General features: G+C 54.4%; 4 protein-coding genes across 4 annotated transcripts; 1 reads left to right on the top strand and 3 right to left on the bottom strand.

The window, feature by feature from the left end:
• Window positions 1-318: 318 nt before the first annotated feature.
• Window positions 319-1,900, bottom strand: J4E88_007506 (uncharacterized protein; the record flags this gene model as incomplete). Its single annotated transcript, XM_049401123.1, has 2 exons — window positions 319-1,653; window positions 1,721-1,900. 2 exons carry the CDS (start codon window positions 1,898-1,900, stop codon window positions 319-321), a joined length of 1,515 nt encoding a protein of 504 aa, XP_049253435.1.
• Window positions 1,901-3,057: 1,157 nt separating this feature from the next.
• J4E88_007505 (uncharacterized protein) lies at window positions 3,058-4,044 on the bottom strand (the record flags this gene model as incomplete). Its single annotated transcript, XM_049401122.1, has 2 exons — window positions 3,058-3,647; window positions 3,699-4,044. The coding sequence occupies 2 exons, from the start codon at window positions 4,042-4,044 to the stop codon at window positions 3,058-3,060; spliced, it is 936 nt and encodes a 311-aa protein (XP_049253434.1).
• Window positions 4,045-5,832: 1,788 nt separating this feature from the next.
• On the bottom strand, window positions 5,833-7,113 carry J4E88_007504 (uncharacterized protein; the record flags this gene model as incomplete). The annotated part of the gene is made up of 5 exons (XM_049401121.1): window positions 5,833-6,180; window positions 6,228-6,486; window positions 6,534-6,691; window positions 6,741-6,925; window positions 6,978-7,113. The coding sequence occupies 5 exons, from the start codon at window positions 7,111-7,113 to the stop codon at window positions 5,833-5,835; spliced, it is 1,086 nt and encodes a 361-aa protein (XP_049253433.1).
• A 2,634-nt stretch (window positions 7,114-9,747) lies between these two features.
• Window positions 9,748-11,765, top strand: J4E88_007503 (uncharacterized protein; the record flags this gene model as incomplete). Its single annotated transcript, XM_049401120.1, has 3 exons — window positions 9,748-10,350; window positions 10,415-10,960; window positions 11,019-11,765. The coding sequence occupies 3 exons, from the start codon at window positions 9,748-9,750 to the stop codon at window positions 11,763-11,765; spliced, it is 1,896 nt and encodes a 631-aa protein (XP_049253432.1).
• Window positions 11,766-14,034: the final 2,269 nt, after the last annotated feature.

The raw sequence follows: 14,034 nt of genomic DNA, 5'->3' as shown, positions 1-14,034 counted from the left end.
AAGGCTGTTCAGGAGGACCCAGAGAGACATTCATCATTTGCAACCTCACAAGCCAGCAACAGAGAAACAATAACCATCGTAACAGATTTGTTCATCGATATCAATCTACTCGTCGTAAAACGCAAATGCAGTGGTATAAGAATACAGTATAAAAAGAAAAAAGGAAAAGTCGAGCCAACTTCTAACAACAGTAGACATCCAGCAAAAAATGCGTACCGTTCCATCCCCCCCTCGCATCTAAATATCGTTTAGAGCACCACTCCCATCTTCTCTTCTCATACTCATACTCCTCTCATCTTCTATATCACAACCACCTTCCTACAACCGAAGACCACGGCGCATGCTCCTCGCCTTCGCCGCAGCACCAACATCCTCCGCACCACCATCCGGGTTGGTAACCGCACCAGCGAATCCAACAAGGCTGTTAAACTGATCCGCAAGCGCCTTGTTCCTGTCTCCGCCCTGAACAGCCGCAGCAGCGCTCTCGCAAGTCGCGACAGCAGCCTCGTTGGCTTCGCACACGTTGGTCAGCTGGTTGCAGAGCGCGTTGGTGATGATGTCCGGGTTGAGGGCTTCGCCTTGGCCGCCGCGCGCGAGCGGGTCCGCGATCTGGAAGGTGAATTCGTCGGCGGGGCGCCCGTTCTCGCCGCCTTGGAAGGTGATGGTGGGGGTGCAGAGACCGAAGTCTTCGGCGCCGCCGGCACCGCCTGCTGCTGCGTCGGCTCCGGCGTTGTTGTTTCCGGCGGCGGCGTCTTGCTGGTTGTTTGCGTTGTTGCCGGCGTTGGCGTTGTTGTTGTTCTGGTTGCCGGCATTGGCGTTGTCGTTACCGGCGGCGGCATCTTGCTGGTTGTTGGCGTTGTTTCCAGCGTTGTTGTTGGTATTGCCAGCGTTGTCAGCTGCGTTGTCGTTGCCGGCGTTGGCATTGTTGTTCTGGTTCTGGTTGTTGTTGGCATTGCCAGCGTTGTTGTTACCAGCCGCAGCATCGTTGTTGTTACCAGCCGCAGCATCGTTGTTGTTACCGGCATTGGCGTTGTCGTTCTGGTTGTTCGCGTTGCCGTTACCAGCAGCGGCATCGGCACCAGCATCAGCAGTAGCGTTACCAGCGTTGTTGTTCGCGTTGCCAGCATTGGCAGCTCCGTTACCAGCAGCGGCATCGTTACCAGCGTTTGCGTTGTTACCAGCATTGGCGTTGTTACCAGCATTGGCGTTGTTACCAGCATTGGCGTTGTTACCAGCGTTGGCATTGCCGTTACCAGCAGCCGCCTGGTTGCCACCCTGAGCAGCACCGCCGGCAGCAGCACCACCAGCGGCAGCACCGGCACCACCAGCCGAAGCCTGGCTGACAACGAGGTCGCCGAGACCAGCCTGGTCCATGAGGTCAAAGACACTCATACCATCAGCAGCGAGAGGAGACGCAGCACTGCTAGCGCTAAGGGCAGCAGCATCACCGTTGACATCGACATCAGGGTCGATGAGAGGAGTGATACCACGGAGCTCAGCAGTAGCCGGAAGCGAAGCATCACCACAGACGTTCTGTGCGTTGCCGCCAGCGAAGGGGTTAGTGTTCTTCTCCGCAGTCACCATGCCAATGGCAGCAGCAAGGGCATCAGCACCGCCACCAAGTTCAGTGAAGATCTGATCAGCACGGACGAGCTGGTGTGTTTGTTAGCCCGAGACCCGGGGATGTGGAGGTAGGGTAAACAAGTGGAGAAGCACATACCTTATCGCAAGAGTTTGCTCCACCGAGAAGGTCAGAGATGGCCGCACCAGCAATGGTAGCAGCGGCACCACCATCGCCACCCTGGACTTGACTGATAGCGTCGATGGGGACTTGCTCCTGGCCGAAACGGGCCTGGACGTAGGCAATCATAGCCGCGATGATGAAAGTCTTGGAAACCATGTTTGCTGATTTGTTGTAGTTGTGATTTGGAATCGAAAGAACGATAATAGTAGTAATGCGTTAAACGTTAAAAGTGGAGGAAAACGAGAGACTAGCTCTTGTAATGAAAGAAGTAAGTAATAGGTAGAGGAAGTTGATATAAAGGCCGACCTGGGCGAAAGAATGGAAAAAGTGCTGTAAGAGGCGAAAGAAGGGGAGTTTGCTGGATGCTACTGTTGACTTTGCTGTTGTCGAAGTTGCTGGCCTTCCAATCTGTGGGCGAGGTATACCAGGCTTATATATCACATTCATCTGTGCCTCCGTTCCCGCCACTCTCTCTCCAAGGGACTCACCTCCAAGCGCCATGCCTGGGGGAAGGATCACTTGGACGTCTCAACCATGCGCCCAAGACGTGTATCCCGCCTTCGATCCAACGCCCAGAACACAGCGGGGTCGTGAAAACGCAGTGGAAAAATGACAGAGGGGTGTTCGTGCCAAGGCGTCATGCGCTCTTGAGCGTGCTGGAACGTATGATTGCCGGGCTGCGACTTCGCTACGCCTTAGGAGCCGTCTGTTAAGGCTTCCGTGCGGGGCATCGACTCAGTCGACTGACGTGCGTGCTGCCTGATGTTGGGGGTGTTGTGACGGCCTCAGTCGCGGTGGGGTTTCATGTGACTTTGCGACACGGGACTACGCCTAGAGCGTAGTATAGCCGCCGTCAACAAACGTCGCTTGACAGCGCCGATCATCAATGCGTTCGCATCTTGAACTTCCATTCGAATTCTCAGAGACCTTTTGCGATGCATGAAGAAACAGCGAGATGCTCGGGCAGAAACACAATGCAAGGGAAATGCACGTAATGGTGGTTATTGACGGTGGTATTTGGAAAGAAGAAGCGGCCCCGTCTGGCGTCATATGCGATCAAAACAAGCTGCTCAAAACACCAGGACAATGCGCGAGATTCGAAAGATGAGTCGAGTAAATTCGTAATGCCTTCTGTCAAACGAAGGACCGTAGGGAGGCGACCGTTAGGCCGCGGGTGTTATTCCTGGTCACTGCGACCGGTTTCGCACCTGCGCAGGCGACATCGAAGTCCCAAGGCCAGCAGTCCGCGAGTCCATGAAGTGATTCTCTCCGACCTGGCCATGCATGTCTATAACGCCAACGCTATGTACTCACTACAACCTATCGAGCTTCCTCCGCAACAGCCTCGTCCTCTTCATGAGCTTCTTGTACTTGTGCTTCTTCATCTTGAGCTTCCGTTGCCTCTTTACACTAATCATGTACATGCCATATCTTCGTCGCGCAACGTGCTGGCGGAATGTGCTTGGCTTCCTCTCTTGCGCGGGAAGCGGTACTTCGGTTATGCGCTGGTTGATGCTGGCGGAGAGGCCTTCAGCGGAGTGTGACTCGGCCTGAGGCGCGCTCGCTAGTGCATCGTACGGCTCGGGTGCCGCTGGTGCTCGGAAGGGAACAAGGCGAGACGCCCAGTCTTCTACGTTTTGCTGTGTGGGTTCAACATCGAGGTGGTATACCTCCTGCTCGGATTGTATCGCATCGGCTCGCTGCTCCTCTTGTGCATCGATCTCGGCGTTTACGCGGTCCAGGAAGCCAGCGAGAACGTTCTTGGTGGCTTCCATTCTTTGCACGTCATTCGCCCGGTTTACGTCAAAGAAGGCGTCGAATTCGGCGGTCGACGTCGCGTTGGGGAAGGAGCGCGAGATGGAGATAGGGCGGTGGAGGCCGAAGAAGGCAGATAGTTTGACATCTACAGTACGTCAGCATGTGGAAGGCAAGGTGCATCCCCGCGGCATCTTACCGTCTTCCCGGAGGTGGTTTGTTGGCGGTACAAAGGGCACGTTGTTGCCTGTGGTAGCCGTCGAGGGCTCCTTCAGCTTCTTCGTCTCCTTGGACTTCTTGCCGGCGCCCTGGAGCTCTGCCGTCGCATTCTGATCTATTTCCGTGGGCTTCTTTTTGCTGTTCGGGGGTGTGGACGGCTTCGAGGACGAGTAGCGCCGCTGGTGACTGGGTCGGAAGGGTTGTTGCGGCGCCGTGCTGGTGCTCAGCGCAGAGCGGGCGCAGCGGGTGAAGACATACGAAGTCGCTGGCGCAGTAGCGAAAGTGTTTGCAGAGCGGGCGACTCTGCCAACAGCGGGCGAGAACATGGCCAGCTGGGTGGAGGGGTATTGGGTATGACGATGGTGTTGATGAGGCTCAAGGGCCGGCTATCAGGACTTGCTGCAGGTGCTCCACGCGCCGATGTTTCCCCGATTGGCACTAGCACTGGCAGCCGGCACCCGTCACGAGAGCATTGCACATGTCAGAAGCGTGAAGCGGTCGAGAGCACGGTGAACGTCCACGGATATCTACCTAGGTCTCGTGACAAGATGTCGGTGTGTGGTCTAGATCATCACTACTGCATGCTCTACTGGTATCCGCAGAAGCATCGTGACTTCAATGCCCGCCTCTGATACTCGTTGTCTGTAATATAGAATCATGATGAGTACGGGTCTGCCCACAATAGAGCGCTGTTTGCGCCATGAAATCCATCCAGTTCATATATGTGTATATCTTACAGCCTAGCGTGCTTACCTCCGCCTAGTTTCTACCGACGACAACACATATCGTTGGCAAGCGCCTACTATCGCCCTCTCACAGGCATCGTCCCCTCCTCAGAGCAAGGGATTCCCCCATCCGCACTACCTCACTTCACATCCCTCCACAAACTACACTGCCCTCACCAACAGCACCCTTCTACTCACTCCGCCAACACTCTTCGCATGACCTCACAATCCCATTGTGCGCGCCTGACCACCCACCCCGCATGTCCAATACATCGCACTGCACTGCACTACAATCCGTCTCACCCTTTCTATACACATCCACCCATCCCATCTCTCTCCACCACAGACCGACGCCACAAGTCCAAGCCAAGCCACCAGCTCAGCCACTCCCTCATTATGGAGGGATAGACCCTCCTCCCACTCTGCGACGCGACGTGCGAGTCAACGTCCCACGCCGGGTTGAAGCGGCACGGACCGAGAGCGACCGGTTCGGTTTGTAAGGCAACCACGCCGCAGAGGCGCATAATGCATGGGCGTTGACGAACCCCGCGGGATTGCGGCTTTTTACCATCCTGATCATATCTCCCTTCGCTTGCGGTGGGTAAATCAGGGTAAATATGATGTAAGTTGGACATGGCTATGTAAGTGGCTGCGTATGCAACGACACGGGAAACGGAAACTACGGGAACCGGTGTACGTCAAGATGAACAAATGTCTCGGAGCTGGATAAGATGGTTTGTTGATATTACACTGCAGCAGCAAAATGTACCTCTTCTGCATTCCCCGCTGCACGTCCAATGCCATGTAATATGTTTTTTGGACATGGCACTGCCCAACCCCAATCTATGACCCTGCCCACTCTGAGTGAGTGACCGCGCAGGAGTACCAGGTAGACAACACCCAATGAACGGTAGTTTTCCAAAGCCGAGATAGGGAGGGAGATTTTGTCAGCCTCTGTATCTTTCCACAGTCGAGTTCCAAGGCATGCTCGTCTCCTCAGATCTGCAATACACTATGAATCTACAAAATGCGTGTATCCGCTTACTAAAACAAACCAAGAGAGAAGAAAAAGAGACCAAGATCAAGACTAGAATCAAGACCAAGAGATTAAGTCGTGAGATCGTCATGTACTGGCGAAGATGATGAAGAAGCGGAGAAAGAGGTATCGGGGGTATAAAATAGAAAAGGGCCGTGGAAGTCGTCTCTTCTCATCCACTAAAAGTCCGTTGCTACTCCGGTCCCGCCAGGCGGACTGTCCGTTTCTAGGGCAGGTGGGTCGACAGCGCGGGCGCGTGTGCGTTGCGGACCCCTGCTTTCGCGTGGGCGCGCGAGCGCTCTCGTGGGCTGTGTGTAAGACGGCGACGATCGCAACGCGACCATCCGTGATTATTATAGTATCAGTGCGTTGAGGTTGCGCTGGACGATCATGTCTTGTACAGACGCCATGGTGATCTTGAGCAGGTTGGTGTCGGTCGCGTTGGTGTAGTGGACGTAGACCTCCTTCTTGGGCTGGCGGACGAGGTTGCGGAATTTGTTGGCGAAGAACTCTTTGCCGGCCTCCACATCTCGGTCCCCGCCGGTGTAGTCGGAGAAGACCCTCCGGATTGGGCTCATGCCACTTGCTATCTTGTCGGTGAAGAGATCGATCTTGTTGAGGAAGAGGATAAGCGCCGACTTTTCGAAGTATTTGGAATTGGATATCGACTCAAATAGCATGAGAGCTTCGTGCATTTGGTTCTAGTGGTGTTAGTGGACGTAGCGTGTGTGCTTAAAAGGTGACTTACGCCATTCCGGTCTTCTACTAGCACGTGGTCGTATCCGCTAATGGCCACGAGGAAGAGCACGACTTGCACGTTGTCAAAAACGTGGATCCACTTCTTACGCTCTGAGCGCTGGCCACCCACGTCGACCATCTTGTATGTCAGGTTGCCGAGCTCGAAGATCGTCTCGGAGATACCGGTGGTCCGTAATCGCGTGCGCAGGATGTCTTGGTCGGTGGGCAGGAAGTCCCGTTGGAACAGACGGTCGATGTTTTGGAAAAAGCTGAATTGTTAGCCTGGGAGTGGTAGAGATGGTGGAGGGGAACGTACTAGTTCAGGTTGTCGTGCAGCGCATACTGGTTGCCCTTGAGGATTGTGAGCTGCACGCCCTTGTCGGCCCAGAGCGAGTTGAAAGCTGTGTGGAACTCTTCGGGCATGGGCTCCTCGGTGCCAATGTCGGGCGCGGAGTTGACCATCTCAGAGTACCGCTGTCGTCGGTTAGTGGTGTTTGGGCAGGAGCCATTGGATGAGACATACAATGTTGTCGTCGTCCTCAAAGTCAATGTCGTCTTCCTGCATGGCCGCGTAGATGGTCTGGAAGGCCGACACCAGGTTGTTGAAGATGGTGGCCCGCCATGTCTTGCGCTCGAGGCTCTGGAATCCGCCTGCGTTGATGATGCGCATCTGCTTGAGGACGGTCGACTTGCCGCTCTCTCCGGCACCTGCACTCTTGTCTCAGTCACGCTGTATCACCGGGGCCCGTTCAATGCATACCGAGTAGCAGCAGCTTCACCTCGCGCTCAGCCCGCTTCCGGTCGGCGCGGAGGTTCTTTTCGATCTCGACATTCTTCCTCGACTCGGGGTCGGTGGCAGAGGGTTTTCGTCCGAAGCACATGATTGCCGGTGCCATAAACTGCTGTGGGTGACGTCGTGGAGGAGCTGAGGCAGCGGCGATGGAGAGGAGAAGTCGCGACACGCTAGGGATGGGCTACAGCATACAGCAGTAGCGAGGTAGCAGTCAAGGCCTACCATGCGTGTTAGCTGAGGTCCTAGCGGGCTGACTCGTGCAGGTAATTGGAATCTGAGGCGAGCGGGAGACGCTACCGGAGGTTGGGAGGGGTGCAGTAGGCGGTGGTGGTGGTGGGTGGTGTACGGTGCTAGCAGAGGGCGACGCGACTGAACGAGGGACGAAGAAGCAAAAAAAGTATCTCAATGGACAGGCAGGAGGGCGCAAACGAGACACTATGCAGCACTAACAGACGACTGAACAACCGGGACGGTATGCGACTGGCCTAAGAAATAACGTGTCGGCAAAGAATCCCTGATCTGCACCGTTCGCGATGAAGGCCCATGCTCGCAGCAGCAGCCGTGACCCAGCTGGGCGGGCAGGATGATATTAAATGTCTTCCCGCGACACGGCGGCCAAGGGCAGGTCAAGCGTGCACGCCCGACGTTCGGATGCCAGTCCCCCATGCGGACGCGATCGGCGCCCGCAACGTGATGGACGACGTGAAAGCCACGAGACACGGCAACCTGGCGCGACGATCGATTCCCGCTGCATCCAGTCCTACCACGGGCTAGGAAGCCTGCTGCCGTCCGAAGCCAACATGACTAGACATCTGCTCCCCAACCTGATGCTTCGGACCTGTACCGGTGCCTCCGCGTTTCACTCGTCCACCGTAGGGGGCTGCCTCTGTACGCTGCTGGCCCTGCCTCCGCAGCGAGTGCAACATCACTAGCTCCTTCTGCCGGCTCGTGCACTGCTTGCCCAACTTTCGCCTGCTTTCTTCTCCGTCATGATGCATTCCTGCACGCCAGCTCGCCCGTACTGCTGCAGGACGGCCTAGGAGCAATCCCGACTATGTTTCAGACGCTGGATGGCGGCTCTTTCCGCGCCATACCTCCGAAAGTGGACCCACCCCATCACCTCCAATGCTTACCCAAGACGCCTCGTTTCGGCCTTTCTCTGTCGACATGTTTGTGATTGCTGCCTCTCCGGCCCTTTTCACCTCACTTCAACCACTTCAGCCACTGGAACCCGAGGTAACTCGCTGCGACCCCCACTCGCTTGGTTCAACGGCCGTTCCCCATGGCCACCTGGATAAATAGCGAGGAGCCTCTACTCTGAGGGACCCACCGCAACATATTCCACGAGCGTCCAAAACCACAACGGACTAGCGCCGTTCCAACATCCTCAAAGGGGCGGACCGTCCTCTGCGCGGGTATTCGGCTGCCTGCGTGTCTGGAACTCTCCTGTTCCACCCTGAACCCACTCGATGAAAATCAAAATGTGCCCTCTGCACGTCTGAACACGGCCAACGCGATCCATCGTGGGGCATCGCACGCCGACGTGACCGTCACACAGCATGCCGAATGGGAATCTGACCCGTCTTCCTGGTTTGACAGGCAAGCAGAATGGCGTGTCTTTTGCTTTTTGTGTTTCTGTCCCGTAACCGAGGCTTAAGCCGCGTTTTGCCATCGCGTTGTCAGCATTTTTTGTTCGTTTTGGAGGGGACGTTGATCCAACATCGTATCCTGAGTCAGCCAAGAGCCACGTTCCCGTTTCCAGGTCGCATGTCCAGCTTGGCGGGGTGTGGGGACCATGGGGAGGGCTGGAGTGGGTGACTTGTTCTCTCCACAAGTTACATCTTAAGTAATCAGCATTCCGCGATCGCCCTGACAAAAACTTGTGTGACAATACTTCGGCGTGTAGGAGAGTTGCTATCGTCCGCGGGCTCCTGCTCAGCTTACGTTCTAATACCACGATGGACATTTGTTGCCCATGTGGCAGCTCTAGTAACGACAAAGGTAACTAGTTCATGTTTCTTTCGAAGATCAATCTCTCGAATACTCCTGTAGTCATATCTCTTTGTTTTCATCTCATCGTCCACTTCTTCTGTCTTTCCTGTCTCCTTCCCGTTGAGGAAGAATGCAAAGAACTAGAAGTCTACATTATCTCAGGAAACTGTAAACTTTCGCTTCTAGCCGGATGTGAATTGCGGCGTACTTGTTCATTTTCTCCATTGTATGAGGCGTCTGCGTACTTCAGCATGCAGGCGACTGCCAATTACCCGTACCTCCTTCAGTCGTTGTGTTGGCGCGAGGAAAGGTGAAGGCAGCGCCTCCCTCCGCGTCCACGTGCCATATAGTCCATAATTATGATTTCTCACTTCACCGCGAACATGTCTTGATTGGATCCTGACTATCGCCATCACTCTCATCGGAAAGATTGACTCGGTTGGGTGGCGAGAGTACCTGCCTGCGTTGTTGCCCTGAGGCCGAGCGCGACTGCCCTCTACCTTCTGTCCACAAACACGGCGCCAGCTTCACCCCAACAACCAGAATACCGCACCCCCAACCCTCTCGAACAAAGCCGTCCCGCACTCTCGTAGTTGTCTACAGTCAGTCGTAAGTCGTATTCCTCACTCATCGCATCCGACTGCATCGTGTGCGACAGCGACCTCACTTTTACACCCGATCGTAGTGATTGACAGCAACTCACATCAAGCACAGAACTCCGCGCTCTCTCCATCCACCACGCAACATGGCGTCCGCGAAGCCCTACATGGGCCCTGTTTCTCTCGGATACTCCAAGTATGCTGCTCCGCACTTGAAGAAGGCAGCTTTGGCCACGTCCATCAACCCATCTGCATCTATCGCTGCTGCACCCCCCACTGTCGACAGCGTCATCGCCACTAAGGAGCAGACTACTACCCCCAACACCAGCAACTCCGATGTGGCCCTCAAAGACGCTCACCACAACGCTGACGCAGACAGTGGCGCTCACGTGGTCCTCAACACAGCCCAGAACAACCCCGATGCGCAGCTCGCCATCTCGCAAGGCAATGCTTTGAAGGAACAAGTCGCCAAGCATGCAAAAAAGTTCACCAGGACTGTCTCGACCACCGTCACCAACACGCGCCGACTGTTGGAGCTGATCCGCGCAGAGTCACCGGATGCGACCAATCCGACTGTTGAAGCCCTGTGGAATGAGCTGGAGACTCTCTTTGCTGCGGCAAATGAAGCCAAGGAGAAGCTGCCTGTATTCCTCGAGAAGCAGCGTGATAACATGAGCTTGTATCACAGCTCGATGGTGAACGAGGCCATCAAGGATTCGCAAGACGAACTCAATACCCAGCACAAGAAGGTGAGTGGCTCTCAAGAGACCTTTCATACCGATAATCAGTCACTAATTCTTTCATGTCATGTAGGTCAACATCCAGCACAACCTCATTCTCGAGCACCAAGAGGCTTTCCTTGCGCACAAGGAGCAGACTGCCGATAAGCTGAAGGAGCTCGAAGCCCTCCAAGAGCGCATCTCACGCCTGACGCTGGAGAAGGGCAACTTCCGCACCGAGATCGACAACTATGCGCACCTGCTAGAGCAAGCGCGCTCTACAAAGGAGGAAGATCTTCGCAAAGTCGACGCTCTCGAAAAGGAGTTGGAGACTCTCGTGGAATCCAAGAAGCAGCTCCTTGCAGAAGCCGACACCCTGCGCAAAGCGCTCCAAGACGTTCAGGCTAAGACGAAGGCCGACGAGCAGGCGACAACCGATCGCTTTACCGACGAGCTTAAGTCGACCGCCGACCTTCTCACGAAGGAGACACAGAAGAACACGGCTCTGAACACCATGATCAGCCAGTTGAAGGGAGGCGAGAGCACTGCTAGACTCGAGGCCGAAAAGGCAAAGAAGGAAAACAGGGCTCTGAACGAGCGCTACAGCAACCAGGCAGCTGAACATGGGAAGGCATTCGCGGTAAGTGGCTTTGACATAACAAGCAAGTTAAGTGTAGGTTGAACTAACATGTTATTAGAAACTCAACGAGCAGACCAAGCAAGTTGAAGTTCTGAAGATCGACCTTGGTAGTAGCCAGAAGGAGAACGCCGAGCTGAAGCAGCGTCTCGCCAAGCTCGCCGACCTCGAGTCCCAGGTCACCGAACTCATGCGGGCAAAGTCGACTCTTTCCGAACAAGTCAGCACTCTCAGCGCCGATTTGGACACCAGCAAGAAGGAAGAAACCAAGACCAAGACCCAGGTGGAGGGGCTCCTGAAGAAGCTCGAGGGTCTTGACGACGAGGTTGACCAGTTAGAATCGGAGAATACCGACCTTCTCGCCAAGCAGAAAGAGCACAGGATGGCCGTACAGACCTACGAGTCCCTCAAGGAGGAGAACGCCAAACTCAAGGCCGATATCAACGAGCTCAAGGCCTCCAAGAGCCCCACTTTCGCTGTAGGTGGCTCTCCGTCCTTCATGAACGAGGAGAAAGCACGTGCTCGGGAGGACAAGATCAAAGAGCTCGAGGGGACCGTGCTAGAATGGACTGAGCTCGCGAAGCGCTCCTACAGCGAGTACAAGGAGATGCTGCCTACCTACAAGAAGGCCGATCAGTACCGTCAGGAGGTCGTTGACAGGGACGAAGTCATCCGGGGTCTGGAGCTCGAGCTTGCCCAAGCCAAAGTTTCCAAGACTACTAACGGTGTTGGAGCTGCTGCGCCTAGCAGCGATGCTCTCTACTGGAAGAACAAGTACGAGGCTGTTCTGCTTGCCGTTGACAACTAGCTGCAAGCTTTAGGCAAGCTCAACTGAAAAGTAGATGAGAATTGCGACGGAAAGTGGAGTGTCAGAGGTCTTTCCATATGCTTGACTGAGGTAGTCCCTCCATATGAAATCAAAACATAGCTGCTACAGAAATGAGATACTGCCATGATGGAATCTCACTACTTGACATTGTAGACCACACCAAGGGTGATGCAACCTACGTTGGTATGATAGTGAACGTTTCCAATATCCCAAGGCAATGTAGTCTGCTGGGTAGGGTGTATTGCTAGCTACCTATAACGTGGACCAACAACAATAACAGGTGCGATGCGACTAGATCATCTAAGAACGAGAGTTATCAACATCCTAAGACAATGTAGACTCCCTGATAATATCCATCGCAAGCTAAATGTAAAGTGCACCAGAGCCGACAACGGGTGCTTTGCAGCATAGCATACATTAGTACAAACGCGAACGTTTTCAGAGTTGTCGGACAACGTAGACTCCGGGGTACCTTCTATTGCTAGCTGATTCAGACGTGTATCGAAGACAACAGCACGTTCCAGGCGGTATACATAGGTATCATAAGTAGAGTTTACCATATCCCAAGGCGATGTGGACTCCTATGTCATTTCTGTTGTCTTGTATAGAAGGTAGGTAGCGGCATACTCATATCGAAAAGCATACACACAGCGCAGGGATGTAAGCTAACTGTTGAGGGACCGGAGGTCTGATCTGCACTCCCAGGAGACCTCCTTCCTTCTCAAAATGCAGTACGCGACGGCGGAAAGGACATAATCGCGTGTTGCGCGATCTTCCCGGGATTTGGTATTGTATGTGAGCGAGAGCTCGACGTGGATGTCGTTACGGATGAATAAGGATCTCGTCTTTGGTGAGGTATTGATACTCTCCCGTCGGTCGGCGTTGTGGCCGCTTGGGTGGTCCCGGGTCCAGCCGCCGTGGGACAAAAACGGCGTATCGAAAAGTCTTCCAGAGTTTTTACTCCAAGCTTCCATAGATATACAAGCCGACGAGCCAGGGTTGCCAGGGTTGCCATGGCAAGGGTTGGCTGTAAGTATACACCCGGCATCCATCTTTCAATGCCCCTCCCGTTGCCTTTCCCACTTCTTTCCCCGTTGCTTCTCCCGTTTTCTCACCCCCTTGTTTGGAGGTCGGCTCGCTGAATCCATATCCGTATAACACTCCGACAGCTAGAAACGTTATACTGGGTGTGAACAGTAGAGCGAGGATTGAGTATCTGTGGATGTTGGACACGGGCTTCTTGTCCTTGGATGTGTGTCGATACCTAATCTTCCGTGGAGACGGAATAGAAGGGGTGATTCGAGGTATCGGTCTTTGGAAGCGGGGTGGTGAAACCTTTGGTGATGCTACGGTCTTCTTGTAGGGGCCCAAGGACTGGATAGACGATCGGAAGCCGCGAGATGGGGTGAGGCTCCTTCTTGAGAAGGTGGATGGCCTTGCAAGTGTACAGATGAGTGGCATTATTGTCGAACTGGTGGCATGACTGGTTGCGAAGCGTAGTGCGCTTGCCGGCGTTAGATATGGAACCATCTTGCTGAACTGCGTATGTTTGGACCGGTTGTTGAATGTAGCTGTAATTCGTGTCCTCCTTTTTGAGATGTGAGAAGAAGTTTGTTGCTCGATGGTGACTGCACGTTAATTCTAAATTCATCATAAAGGAATAGCACCGCCAAATCCCTCCCTTGGTTCATCAGAAGTGTGCAGTGGTAGTACCCATCATGGTCGAACCATGGGTACGTTCGCGAACGTAGTCGTATCTGCCAATGCCGTCGCTTGGATTACCAGACAGACACAACAACTCGCTGAGAATTCGCTCATGACTGTGAAGTGTTCCCGATGGAGCAAGTTGGATATGGCCCAGGCGACTAAGAGCGCGGATAAGTGAAGGCCGAATTCACGTGACCTCGGGAGGCCTGGCTGCCCATGCGAACGTTGGTTCACAACCACTCCACCAATCTCGCTCACCCTTCTCAACTCGCAAGGGCACGCGCCCTCAACCCCTTTAACAAGGGATGCTTGCTACATTGAAGATCATGTCCATCCACCCAAATCTACAACTAAGAGATCTGAGGTCGGCTAATAGACACGTTTTGCCGACAAAATTTTCCAAGCACGGACGAGCCAATCGCATCCGAGGACTTCGAGGAGGCATTGGCATGCCGCTTGGTCGGCGATGCGCACCTGGCGAAACGGGTCTCTAACGGCGTCGAAGAAGGAGCGAGCCCTAGATCAACTCAAGATCTGGCGA

Source organism: Alternaria novae-zelandiae (genome assembly GCF_023758075.1).
Source record: "Alternaria novae-zelandiae strain BMP 2774 chromosome Unknown scaffold_15, whole genome shotgun sequence".
Taxonomy (NCBI): Eukaryota; Fungi; Ascomycota; class Dothideomycetes; order Pleosporales; family Pleosporaceae; genus Alternaria; species Alternaria novae-zelandiae.
Note: the sequence above shows the minus strand (reverse complement) of the source record. Positions and strands in the feature narration are given on the sequence as shown.